The following is a 14,380-nucleotide window of genomic DNA, read 5'->3' on the forward strand; positions in this document are numbered from 1 at the left end:
GATTGTGCCATCACTATATATATTTTTTGTTATAGCATTACACGGCTGCATTTTTAAGATACATGTTTCATCATATTCTCAGAGCAATATCAGGCCGGTGAAAACAGTGATTTTTAGGGTTAGATGACTTGCACTCCTACGCTGCAGGATTGTGCACTTGAGAATGTACTTCTGTTGCCATTGACAGCATAGGTGAAAACAGTCTGATAAAGATTCTCCTGGATTTATCCATTTTCTATCTTTTGTTTCTTCAGTTAGTGGAGTTTGAGGAATTTGCAGCAGCCGTGAAGGAGAATGCTGATGCCGTGGAGGAGCGGCAGGAGACTGATTCTATTCCTCTGGTGGATGACATCCGTTTTCACATAACCAGCAACGTTCAAACATACAGTGCCATTGAAGAGGCTAACCAGAAATTAGATGCCCTGGATAATCTTTTGGCTAGCATCGGACTTGAATGTTAAGCTGGGAGATTTTCTTGTGTCATTATATGAAGTATCAGTTCAGAGTTCATTTCTGCAAAGTTCACATCTTTTTCTCTCTTATTTGATTTTCCCATTTCTTTATATTTTATTTAAGTTTCTCTTATTTTTTGTGTTACTGACTATTGCATCTGGGTTAATATTTTTCTTCTTCCAGGAAACAGGTCCCCAGAAGAATCTGTAATTTTAAAATATGGTTGGGTGTATCTAATGTTGTTGAGGAAAGATTTGCATGTTTTATGTAATGAATGTACCGTTTAGCGTATAACTGCAGTCCCCAAAAGCCCAATGAAAATAGGTCCATCCTTCAGAACATTGCCATTCCTGCTGGATAAAGAAGGAAATAAAAACTTTTACTGAATTATAAGAATAGGAAAAGCTGGGACTGCCTGCTGTTAATCTTACAGCCTAATCTTCCAAATGTACACAGCTGGAACTGAGCAGACCCTCTGTTTCTAGTCTAGCTGCCTTATTCATCAGGTGATCAACTCCAATTGCTTCTTTTAAAAAATTCTGTTCTGATCCTTGAAATAAAGTATTTTGTCATCACTAGGTGCAAATGCACTCCCCCCGCTTTTTTTCCCTACTATTTTGTAAGGGACATTGAGACATGGAGGCTTACCATATCTGTAGATAGTAATGTTCCTTTGATTTTATTATGCTTGGGGATTCACCCAACTGATTCACAAATTTTAGCATGGAGTATGTATGTACAAGTGACTGTGTTCTACTTGCATGATACCACAATGGACCGATGGAGCATTGTTTCCCTTTGCAGTGGAGGTATACATTTGTTTTGTGCAGATGCCAATATTGTGAGGCAATAGAAAGTATCATCTTGCTAGTTGTATATATTGAATGGCAGATGGGAATATATGCACACGCCATAGTCTACACAGTGCAATATTTTAGGGTAAACATCCTTTTGATTAAGTCAGTTCACATTAAGGTCACCTATGTGAAGGGCTGTATGAAAATTTAACATTCTCTTGTTGGATGCAGTGAGGTGTAGGAAATTCATATGTACACAGTTCTAATATCTATGATCACCTGTTGATAACAGATGTTCTGGCTGGCTCTATGTAATTGATTGGCAGGTTTCCTAAATGAGACTAGTGCTGTTTCCCCATTCTGTATATATTAAATCTAGGGTATATATAGATAACTCATGAGATTAGTTTAATTACTAAATTCAGAATAGCATAGCAGAGTGATAGAGGTGCCCTGAACTAACATTTGTCAAGTTTTCTGCCTGACCTTTCATAATCTGCATCGTCATGCCATATTTACATGTTGCACAATTATTAAGATCTTAGTCTGTAAGTAAATAGTGTCTTATCACTGTCCAGGTCATTATGTTCTTTGTTACTCCCCCCCCCCCCCTAATTAATATGAATGATAGATGGAAAATGCATTCTGGCTATTCAGAAAGTGGGAAGGGAGAAATGGGGGAAATGCAGTAAAATGAGTGCATAATATAGAAACCATAGTAAGTAGATCAGCCAGGGTTCTATGTCACCCAACCACCCTAGAATTATGTGCTTGTCATTACAGAAATTTGACAAGGAAAAAACTAAATCCCATTTGGCTTACCCTGACTTTATGAGGCAATATTTTTCCTATACTACGGTACTACTGTTAGTAAGTGTTACAGCAATTGCATTGATAGATTAACTTTAGTGGGACATTGATGTGACAAAAATGATGTTGGACTCTAGCACAGTTGTCCATGCACTGATAACTCTTTACACATAAGGTCAAGAAGTTGTATATTCTTAATGGTACGCCAAGGAAAGCACACCTCTTAAAGGAATGGTGCTTATTTAAAAGCATGTGGAACTAGTCTGTTATTCACAAGCCATAAATAAAAGCCTGGCCAGGATCTTTTTTCCCCTGCATTTTATGAGGAAAATGAAGGGAACTAAAATGCTGGATTTCTTGACATTTCTTTTTGGCAAACATCTTTGGCAAATATTTTAGACTTTCTTGACCAACTTATAAGCCCCCTCCAGTGAATAAATGGACATCATACTAGAATAAATTATAACAACCTTTTCTGTTTCAATTTTTTATTTGAAATAGTAAATTATTGGAACAAAAACAAAGCACAGTAAGCTTTTTTAAGCATCCTAGTGTTCTCTTCCTTGCAAATATCTAGTAAAGTTAACATGATATAAGCACAGAAAATTACTACTAGTAATTACTTATTGGTGGGGTTTTTTTAAAATAAAAGACTTTTTAAAAATATTGTCAAGTGAAGATCCAGTTAACTTTTAGATAGGCAATGAAGGTGGCTGAACAAAGCTTTGTTCATGGTACTGAGAATTATAAGTAAACTCAGAATGAATTACCAGTATTACTGTGTTTGGAAGCTGCTTCTCAGTACAGCTCCTTGTTGAGTTATCTATCCCCTTGCTCTGTCTCATATTTTGTTGGTTGCCTTTGTATAAATCAGAGTTGTGGATAAAAACAAGCACCAGTAGTACCTATTTAACATTTGGTGAAAAGTCACCTTTCTTAAATCCAAAGAAGTTAGGAAAACAATGGATCTCTTAATTATTTATTGTATAGTCTTCCTGGCTATTAATTGCATTGTAAAAAGCTTAAATGTCAGACTTCTTACTATTATGAATTTACTTTAACCTTGTGTTATTTTAAATAAAAAGAATGTAAAGCTTTACAGAATTGCAACATAATTATATACAGTATTTAAGAGCTTAATATATAAGCATGAGTGCAGCAATAAAGAGTCTATTTCATTAATCTGCTTTTCCTGTGCTCATTAAATACTAAAATTGAGTTGCTGCAAAAGTTCCATGTTACTTAGGCTCCCAAGACTCAACCTTGATGCCATCTTCCAGTCAACAGTAACATTTTCTGATGACATATTTAATTGCCAGAAGTTGCATAGAATACCCTTTTCAGTTATCCTTTAGAGATTATAGTAGCTTGGGAAAATGCTTTATATATGTTGAACTGATATCACTTAATTCGACACTTAACACAATTATCAGGCTATTGATCTAGAACTTGCATCATTTCTGAATCTGATCTCATGAATGCTGATATTTTATAGTACTTAATCCTGTGTGGTTTTAAAAAAACGAAAAACTGAAATCAGCACAAGCTTTTCATGGCTTTGCCAGGAAAAAGTAACATAGAGGGAAACTGAAGTAATACCAGCATTCTTCTTAGGTAATTTAATATTTTGTCTCCTTTCCAGAATTGACAGGTATCATTCTAACTTCACCAAAGCAATCCAAGTTTTAGTAGTTCAAGGCTTGTTCATTCTGGCTGCCTTAGTTCACAATACTCCTAACCTTTCAATATCATCCTACAAGATGTTAACCAAACCTTGCACAAGGTATATGGGGTTCCAGAGATCAATGTGTATGGTGTCCACAACCTTAAATTCAAATTGTAATGCTTATCACCTAAATGATTGTGGACCTGGAATGTGAGAACAATTTACCTTTAGTCATGTTTGGGAGTTGGTTATTCACGGAAGTGGAGAAGAAAGAAAAGATCTTTGTTTATTTTTTCCTCCACTTCTCAGTAAAAGAATGCTGTCATAAAATGTGCTGGCCCTATTGCCAGTCCCTGACCTGCATATATTGCATCTGTTATAGATTATTTCTAAAGGTTTGTCTTGATTAGTACATAGCAATATCAACAGCACTTATACCACAGTGTCAAACTGGCTGCATCACATTGCTGTCATGTAACGTTTCGTGATGTTTTTCCCCTTCGTGGAGCTGAGGTGGGTGTAACCTGCACCTATTGCATCCAGCCCACGGGCCACCAGTTTGACACCTTTGACTTAGACTTATATACTGTTCCATAGTACTTTACAGCACTCTCTGGGCAGTTTACAGAGTCAGCATATTGCCCGCAAAATCTGGGTCCTCATTTTATCGACCTTGGAAGGATGGAAGGCTGAGCCAACCTTGAGCCTGGTGAGACTTGAACTGTCGGCAGAGTCAGCCTGCAATACTGCATTCTAACCACTGCGCCACCACAGCTCTACCTATGGCAATCATGATAACCATGCTTGGTTTTCTTCTTTGTCTTTGCTGCCTCCCCTTTCAGCACATCAACAGCTAGTAAGAGAAACTCCCACCAATTAGGTACTGCAACAGGAATATAGAGGGACTTTGGGCTGATCAAAGCTTTTTGATCAGTTATTTTTAACCAATTGTTTGTTTTTCCTTTCATATGCAAGGGTGGGGGCATTACAATAATGTGAAGTAAATGGGAGGTCACAGAAAAGTGAATGAGTTGAAAAGGGGAAGTTTGGGGAAAATGATAGGACGAGGAGAATCTCAAAAAGAAAAATGTGAGAAGTGATGTCTCCTTGATATTTAGCATTTTTATCAAATATAGTTTTGATGGACTTCTCTCTAAAAATGCGTTTTTGCAGTTTTGCCGGATTCATGCTATTTGGTGCATTATTAGATAAAAGTACACATCATCCACATAGAAACTCAGATTTTGAATGGGATTTGCACTTCTACAGGGTACTATTTTTACTCAAAACTCTCGAATATTGTAAAGCTTGTGGACATTAGAATCTAGACAATGAACAGGGAGCTCTTTAGGACTATTAGTAATCTGCCCACTCCAAGCTACTGCGGTTCCTGAAATTGCCCAAATCCTCTTACACCCCATGCAGTAGAAACTAAGGTGTTTTTGCCATTTCTAATGTGTGAATTTCTCTGGTTGCATTGGGGAGGAGGGATCTCAGCAGGTGCTATAAATAAGTTATTGCAAAGCCATCATTTCTTTATTCTACTTAAAAGCCAATTGGTATCTGTGATTATTATTTTTTTAAAGCATGCTACCACTTTGATCAGTAGCTGTTGCTGCTATTTGGCTGAAAAAGGAAGAACTTTAAGCCAGCCAGGCACAGGGAAAGGGCACAAACGGTTACTGGTTAACATGGTTCTGGAGCAGCAAAATCTTAGTTGAATCTTAGTCTTGTCAAAGGGTGTTTCAGATGGGATGGGATTCACAACTCACCTGTCAGCACCTCCTTAAAGGAGTTATTGCTTTTCCTGAGCTTGCAAGGCTCACAGGAAGAGAGCTTTCAGTGAAGTAGATGCTGACAGGGTGTGACAAGACGTTTCAGAGGAAAGAAAAACTCAATTTCCAACACGTTTATATAACAAGTTTCCTATCCCTATGGATATGTATTATACGTTTGTATAAAATATATTGCTAATGAAGTATATATAATTTATAAATATACTTTATAACTTACATATAACAGAAGTTTTGAATAGAAGCTTATATTATGAAGAGAAACTTCTGTCTCCCAAAAGAATGCAATCTGTAACTCTTCTAGAGCAGAGGAGAAAGCAAGCCAGGATCTAAATGGAGACATAACATGTGGAAATAAGGAATGGCCAGGTGCTTCTAGCGTGAGACAACTCCTATTAGCACTGATGTTTATAGGATTTGCAGAACCTAAATCCACTCCTTCCTCAAGTCAGTATTCTTTGTATTTTCACAACTGTATTATTAATGTTGAAGATTAAGGAAAAAATTGTCACAGAGAACGAAGCCCATTTTTCTTCTCCCAAATTCATCTTTCTCTGATTCAAAAGGGCTCTTTGCTGTTAGAGGCAATATAGCAAGAAATGGGCTTCTGATTCTCGTATGGTCCTTACCCATCCTCCACTATCGAGTGCAGGGGTGTCAAACTCGCATTGTCATGGCATTGTCATGTGACATCACAATTTGTTTCCCTTTGCTAAACTGGGTGTGGCCAGTGCATGATGCATCCGGCCCAAAGGCCACGAGTTTGACAGCCTTGATCTAGTGGGTATTGGAGAAAATTCAAGCTTACTAGAGTAGTGGAGTTGGGAAGGAATGGCAGATCCAAATTGATAGCCAAAGGGTATGCTTAGGATAGGAGCCTTCATTATAAAGCACAGCCAATCACCACACGGCTCATATAACTTAATTGTCATGTCTCCTTTAGGTCCATAAATCTGAACCTAAGGTAGCAGAAAAAATGGCCATAACTGAAACCATAAATTAAAGGTCCCCACTATTTAACAGAACTTGACAACAGGCAAAGTCAAGGAATGATGACTACCAAGAAAGAAAAGAGACATAGAGGCAGCTAACTAGATGACTCTTCATGAACGTGCATGCATATGGCAAGCAGTCCCAGTTGATACATTGTCTGTACGTGGACAGGCCATTTGGAAAAGCTGTGCCAATGCTTCTGAAAAATGTGCTTATCCTTGGCAAATCACCCCTTCCAATGAATTTTGTATGGTCTTATACACAGAACATTGCACACTAAGACCATGGTCACTTGATCTGCTGGGCTACAAAACTTATTGAGTGTGCAATTTCTTATTTAGAGATCAGTGATATTTAAGGCTTTTTCCTTACACCCTCCAGTTATTTAGCACTTCATATCTTACAGCATGCATTTTTTGGCCACGCTGGTTGGGAACAATTAAGTGTTGACTCTACACAACTGAAGAGCATTAGAGCGGACAAGGCTAATCTCACTTAGCATTTGAGAGTGCTATTAACTATTTCAAGATACATTGCAAATGTAATTACAGAATCTAATTTCCCAATCTATCATCTCCCGAGAAACTGGCTTGAAAAGCTGTGTTTCCATAGCTGCAAATGAAATGGTTTAGATGAGTTGGGAAATTAGACTCTATCCTGAGTCACATATCATACTTAACCATGTTTGTTTAATTGGGGTGCTGAATGTACTACAATTGCCTGAATTCACACAGCGTGCCAAACCAAAAACTATTGTTTCCAAAATACAATGACTTTCAAAACTAAAAACCAACGCAGAACAATCCATACGTCTCAATTTGTTATGTGGTGCTGCACCTTTAAACTCATTGTTTGCAATCCCTTCACCAGCAATGATAAGTTTACCCTTCCTAACCATCTTCTTGCCTGAGACTTATCTCCACTGCATTCTCCCCACTTTTCCTCCATGACCTTTAGTACAAGGGTTGTAACAAATGATGCTTTTGTAGCCCTTAATAATGTTCAGATTGTTCTTCTTGTGACCCGCTATCTTCCTTGGTTTAATGGCATTGTTAGCCTTTGTTATAGAGCACATTTGTGGTTATGGAAATAATCAGTTGCCAAGGGTTTGCTGCTGACAGGTGCATGGATGGATGATGAAAGTAGTTTGCACCTTAATTATGTAATGCTGGCTCTGCATTCTCATTGTCTCCGGTGCAGCGTGACATTCATGCAAAATGCTCCAATCATCATAATAGCAACAGCACATGAGTCCGAATCAGTGAAGCCTTGCCTTTCATTTCCAAAAATCATTTTATGCATTTTCTCTGGAAGGCTGGCAAGAGGAAGTGCATGCTGTCTGAAACACATCTTTTACAGGCAACCTTAACACCACTGACATATATTATTGACTCATTAGTGGTTACTAATGTTATAGTCTTTGACTGACAGCTAGAGAGAGTAGACTGACTTTGTGTAAGCAATAGCAGCATTTGTAAGTCTTCCAGACCATGAAAGAGTTGTGGTGCTTGTGGGGTTGTTGACAAGAGCAAAACTGGTCGTCTGTTCCTAAAATGTAATAGGTTCCAGTCATTAGTGTGTTCGTGTGTGAAGGGGATATTCTTCATTCTTAGAAGACTTTTTCATACCTTTTATCTTAGTTTGAATGTCTTGGTTTTGATGTGGATCCCAGACACTTTAAATCCAATTAGTTAACAACGAAACTGAATGGATAGAAGGTGCAAAGAGGATTTTCTTCTACAGCTGAGCTAAATATAGAATTGTTAATGCAAAAAAGTGGCAAGAGTGACATCTAGAAGTGTTTTTGAGCCTCAGCAACTGCTAGCTACTTATTAATGCAATGAAACATTTGCAGAAAGGACTTTTTATTTAGTAAAAAAGCGTTAGAGAAAATGAAGTGATAGAACAACTCTAATGGGATAGAACAACTAAATTATTTTTATCAACAGATAAATATTCTTAGGATTTTAAAATATAGTAGATTGATCTGGAAAGTGGATTTTGAATTTCTGTTTTTGCCACTAGCATTTTGACTTCAGAATAATAATTTTCAGTCGAAGATATCTAATTTATTTTGGTAATACAGCTAGTCCTTGACTTACAACAGTTTGTTTAGTGACCATTCAAAGTTACAACAGCACTGAAAAATGTGACTTATGACCGTTTTTCACAGTTATGACCTTTGCAGCATCCCCACGATCATAGGATCAAAAGTCAGGTGCTTGGCAACTGATTCATGTTTATGATGGTAGCAGTCATCCGGGGGGGCTATCGCATGATCTTCTTTTGCGATCTACTGACAAGCAAAGTCAATGGGGAACCAGACTCACTTAACAACTGGTTATCAACTTATCAACTGCAGTGATTCACTTAACAACCATGACAAGAAAGGTTGTAAAATGGGGCAGAACTCAATTAACAAATGTTTTACTTAACAACATAAAGTTTGGTCTCAATTGTGGTCGTAAGTTGAGGATTGCCTGTAATTACAAAAAAAGTATAGTACTCTTGTCTACAGAGTAGACAAGTTTTAATGGCATAGACCAGTGGTAGCTAACCTTTTTGGGCTCCTGTGCCAAAAGTCATGTGCCAGCACCAAGAATGCAATGCGCCCCCCCTCCCCACACCTCCTGTGCATGCATGCACAATCCCCCCCGCCACCCCCTTACCTGTACCTCACAGGTGATTTTTTGGCTGGTTTGAGGCCTTTTTTGGGAAGTGACAAAACGGGACTATAATTCGTCCTGAAAAGCCTTGCAGAGGCTTTTTCCAAGCCTCTGGAAGGCTGAAAAAGGCCTCAAACCAACCGGAAAAAAAAATTAGCTGTGAGGCATGTGCATGCGCACTGAGGTAAGTTTGTCAGCAGCTCGCATGCCAGCACAAGTGGCTCTGCATGCCACTTGTGGCATGTGTGCCATAGGTTCGCCATCACAGGCATAGGCTTTAATGGAATATAGACTATTTCATCAGATGCAGAAAGAGGTGCCCTTTCCAAAGCCAGATGATTGTTTAGAAATGTCAGTACTTCAGATCCTTTAAAGGGCAAAAATGATCGGGGTCTTAAAGAGATATGCAGTATATTTGTCTTAAAAACAATTTAGTCCATGAGAAAAAGAAATCCCAACACTGTAGCTGGGAGGTAACTTTATTAGTAATAACCAAAATGACACCAAAGAACAAGCAGGATTTTGAGTTTTGTTGAGCTCTTTATCAGTGTTACCAAACTCAGGTTCATACAGTTTGTTGGTTCTAATAAATTTTATCACATGATGAATGGGGGGTGGGGGGCGGGAATTGTGTACTATCAAAATAGATCTGTGTCAGAATAAAGGAGTATTGGTTATTTCAAAGGGCTACAGCCCCGGATTCCGTGTATTTATGAAGATTATTTAGAGAAATAGGGTGTTGTTTCTTTTTAGCCTTGTCAATTGGTTTTGCACATTCACTTATTTTGGCTGTCTAACATAAATACCCATTCAACACACACGCACACTGGTTGAAGGTTAGGTTTAGGGTTATCAATAAATGGTTGACATGCATTTACCAACATGTAACCACAGCATGAATACCAACTAATAAATTATGTCCACTGCAGGTAAACATTGCTTGGACACAACATTAATACTAGCAGTAGGCCAAAAAAAAAAAAAGAAGAAGGAATAAGAGGCAAGAAATAATAACAATAGCAATAAGAATAATATTAGCAATAGCAATAATAAGCTTGTTAACTCATAAAACAGTATGTCGCCTCTAATAAATCCTTTGAAGTTTTTAAAAGTTTGGCTTGAGAATCATGATTTAATTAGAGCGATTGCTGGAATCCTGACAAAGCTATTATGTGCCATCAGATCCCAATGATTCTGGGAAGATGAAAGCATCTTTCACCGGCATTCTCTCCTATGCTCTGGATATATGACCAATTTAGCAAGTAAGGAGAGATTTTACAGTCATGCGGATTTTCATCTCTTTTGTCCTGATCTGAGTGCAAATTTTATAGTTATTCTGTAGCTCAGCTGCTTGAACCTGGTGAAACAAAAACCTATAATCAAAAGGGGTCTCAATAGATGCTGCTTTGTGCTAAATATATATAACAGAAACGAGATAAAAGTATTCTAAAATCCATACAATGGCAACACTTTGATTTTATTTTCAAAAGGAGTGGGGCCATTATTATTTTAAAAGTACTAAGATCTTAACTTGCAAGCTGCTTATCAGGACTCAAGTCTGAATGTTTGTGATTGCTATCTATTTCTTCTGGATTTTATCTTCAAGCCAAGATTAAAGGTAAATTCTATGGCTTCAGCATGAAGTAACATAACTTTCCCTGTTCTTTCAGTTTGTTTAAAGTATAACCAGAAAATTCAAAAGTTCACTTGCTTGCTAGAAACATCCTGCCTTACTTACTTTTTTTCCTCCTCTTGAAGCTATATGTTAATAATTTGCTTGCATGTTGAATAGAAAGAGATCACCGGTTAGAGATTCATGCTTAGTGCTATTTATTCAACAGTTTTGGCTTAAATGGTTATTCAGGGTTGGGAAGTGTACTTGTGGAAAGTATTTCCTTGGCCACCAATTCCAACTATTTTGAAACACAACTACTGTGAGATTTTACAAGGCAGATGGATGTTCTCATGAGGCCATGTGGAAGGAACTTATAAGGAGACGTTGCCAAGCAGGAATGATTGCTATACCACAGACTTGGGAAATCAATAAGGGAGAATATTTATAACTCAGGGTTGAAATGAGGGGTCTTTGGTGCTCTCTGAGCTTGGTTGTTTCCTTACAGATGTTTTATTAACCAAACTAGGTAACATCAGCATTGGAATAACATTTGGTAAGGAAACCTCTGCCCAAAAAACCAACCAGGCTCAACCAGGCTAGAAAAGTAGCATCAGCCATCCCTCATCGTACCTTCTTGCAGTATCAAGAAGATGGTGATGCCTGGCTGCTGTAAGCAGGGCTGATGGTCTCAGGCCCCAGATACCTCAAGTCCTTGCCTCTTGTTTGGGAGATCATGGAGCGATCCCAAGCTGCATTGGCAGACTCAGTTGGTATATGTAATCTGGCTACCAATGCAACCCTTGACTACATGGGGCAGGCCTGTCAAACTCATGGCCCATTGGCTGGATGAGTCACGTGCTGGCCACGTCCACGTCTGGTTTAGCAAAGGGGGGGGAAGTCCTGATATGTCACATGATGCCACTGTGATGCCACAAGTTTGATACCCCTGGCATAGATGCTCTTTCTGTTACTGATTCATTCTAGAAAATCAAGTTGGATTTTTTTTACCCTGGAGAAAAACGTTTTTAAACACACATACACACCCATATTTGCTCACAAGGAATGTGGCACTTGAAATCTGGATATGAAATACATTTTCCTAATAAGAGAGCTCCTGACTCTCCTTATTACAGGCTGTCACATAAAGGAAGGGAAATGTGTGTGTTTGCACCTTCACCCACTGAATTAAACCAACTAGAAATGCACAGGGGGTGGGTGGGATGGTGCCAATATATTTAACGCTCATTTGCACGTGTACCAAAAATGATAGCCCCACTCTGCATTCTGAACAGAATAACAGGAATAGATCATTGTGACTGTGTCCTTCTTCTGTACTATTTGATAACACGGAGTTATCCAAAGAGATGTCTGGACAAGACTACCATAACTAGATGCAAAATTCTAGACAACAGCTAAAGCCAGATAGTTGACAACTGTGGTTGACTGGATCTTCAGTCCAGATTATGGAAGCACTATTAAAGGCTGGTGTACACAAGGGTGAGAATGAGCTTTTGTCAAATAGGATGGCTATCATGATAATTAATGGAGAAGTTCAGGGAAAAACAGCATTAATGGGCAGGAATGCAGCAAGGTGGAGGGTGCAATACCAGAAAGAGGTGAAAGGGCAGATTTCCTGTTATCCAGTGTCACTACTCTTTCCAAAAATGGCAATGGTATTTACTGAGCAATCATTGTTTTTAGCGGTGCTATCTATGGCAGCCATATTGACTCAAGAATTGTGGGAGTTGAAATCCACAGGTCATAAAGTTGGCCTATGGCCTAAGAGATCTGAAGCAGTGTTTCCCAAAGTTGGCAATTTTAAGACGTGTGGCCTTTGTCTTCCAGAATTCTTAAGCCAGCCATGATGTAAGGTCTTTGCTTTTTGTTTTAGTCATTAGAGATGGCAGAAATTCTGTTATTTCTATAATTAGATGGCATCTGTGGAAGGAAAGGCGCTAGAATGCCGGGCCTTCTTTTACCTCCCCTCCAAGCCAGAATCATTAGACTGAGTTTGTCTAAGCTGCAGATAAACATGCCAAAACTGATCATGTTCTATCCCCTGGGGTCTCACACTATATACTATGAAACCAACATTAGGCAAGATGGGATTTATCTTTCTCATATTAGTCAAGCTGCTGTTCCTCAGGAATTTATGCTGGGCATCATAGTGATTGGCAGTATTGGAGCCATTCAGGGCAAATAAGGAGCAGTGAGAATTCTTTTTGTCACTGGCAGATGGTGTCAATCGGGACAGCAATATTACAGGTGAACAGTTTATGTGTGTGTGTGTGTGTGTGTGTGTGTGTGAGAGAGAGAGAGAGAGAGAGAGAGAGAGAGAGAGAGAGAGAGAGAGAGAGAGAGATGAAAACACAGACTTCTTTAAATCCACATTGTCAAAACAGCAGTAAGATAGGGAAGCAGAATGGAGCATCCCTTGTTCATTGCACACAGGAACTCTTAGAAGTAGAGTTATTGGAGGAAGTGTGTGTGTTCACAAACAGACCACAAATGTTAATATCTCTTTTCAACTGTGTCATATTCAGGCAAAATTCTGACCCACCACTCTTAAAAATGCTGTTGGCTGCTGCCGTTGTTTTAGGGAATCTCTGAGAGGCCATCAACCCGAGGCAGATACCAAAACAATTGTAGCTCATTCTGTCCTGCAGCCTGTTAGAAGTGCTCTGTAGCCAGATTTTTTCAGATTAAATATTCCATTGTAAACTGCTAAAACTCATTGAGATAGCTGGCCTGTGATGGGTCAAGGTTAGCCAATTAACACATCTATTTTGTGATGATAAAAACTGATTCTGAAGAGAATCAAGTAGCAGAGGCCCAGCCATAGCAAAACCTTCCCAAATTTTTTAGGGTGTAGGCACGTTATGGAAATCAATCTTAATCTAGCAGCTACTGCTTTGGGTATCACAAAGACCAATATAAAGTTGGACCTGTTCTACTATCAACTGTTATGGACTAGCGCTTGAACAAGAATCAGGATTAGTTCAGGGTTAAAAAGCTTTGTAAGCAATGGAAATACTGAAAAGCATTTTTCTGCTGCTGACTAGGAATGATCTCTTGGCAAGTACTAAATGCTTAGTTATGGCTATTAATTCCTTTTATACTTGGCAGGAGTTCAATGCACTCAGCTTTGTAGTCCATTATTTTCCTTCCTTAGGACACTTAAAATATGCTAATGGGGTTTGTAGCGATCTACTTAGTTCCTTTTAGGTTCTGTGAAGGAATATCTCTGCATTTTTATAAACATGCTTGCATGCTGTTAGTTCTCAGTGACCACTTTGTCAGCAGGGCTTGGCATAGGAAAAAGTACTCTGAAACATTAGAGAAGGAGGCACATGTTTATTTATTCATTTTTCACATTTCTGAACCACCCATTTTCCTCAAAGAGAAACCATTTATGTTAGGTTAGAGGCCCTATGGCTATTTTCTAAGATTTAGAGAGGGCTTCCCTCAGAATATTTTTGGAAGCCAACAATCTCTTCCCACTGCCTATAATACAGAAATCTACAAATGTGTCTGATTGCCAAGTTCCAGATAAGATTAAAGATTTAGGGAAATATGAATATAATAAG

General features: G+C 38.5%; 1 protein-coding gene across 5 annotated transcripts in view; it reads left to right on the forward strand.

Moving 5' to 3' along the window:
- The window catches only part of ABTB1 (ankyrin repeat and BTB domain containing 1), a 32,249-nt gene extending 29,007 nt beyond the window's left edge, over positions 1-3,242 (forward strand). For all 5 annotated transcript variants that reach the window (XM_087923774.1, XM_087923775.1, XM_026723294.2 and 2 more), the window contains exon 12: positions 255-3,242. In XM_087923774.1, the coding sequence (XP_087779900.1) occupies positions 255-461 (207 nt within the window). In that variant the 3' untranslated portion in view covers positions 462-3,242. The remainder of the gene's footprint in view (positions 1-254) is intronic.
- The last annotated feature ends 11,138 nt before the right edge of the window (positions 3,243-14,380 follow it).

The sequence above is a fragment of the Pseudonaja textilis genome, chromosome 2 (assembly GCF_049901715.1).
Source record: "Pseudonaja textilis isolate UNSWEBS1 chromosome 2, rPseTex1.2, whole genome shotgun sequence".
In the NCBI taxonomy this organism is placed as follows: domain Eukaryota; kingdom Metazoa; phylum Chordata; class Lepidosauria; order Squamata; family Elapidae; genus Pseudonaja; species Pseudonaja textilis.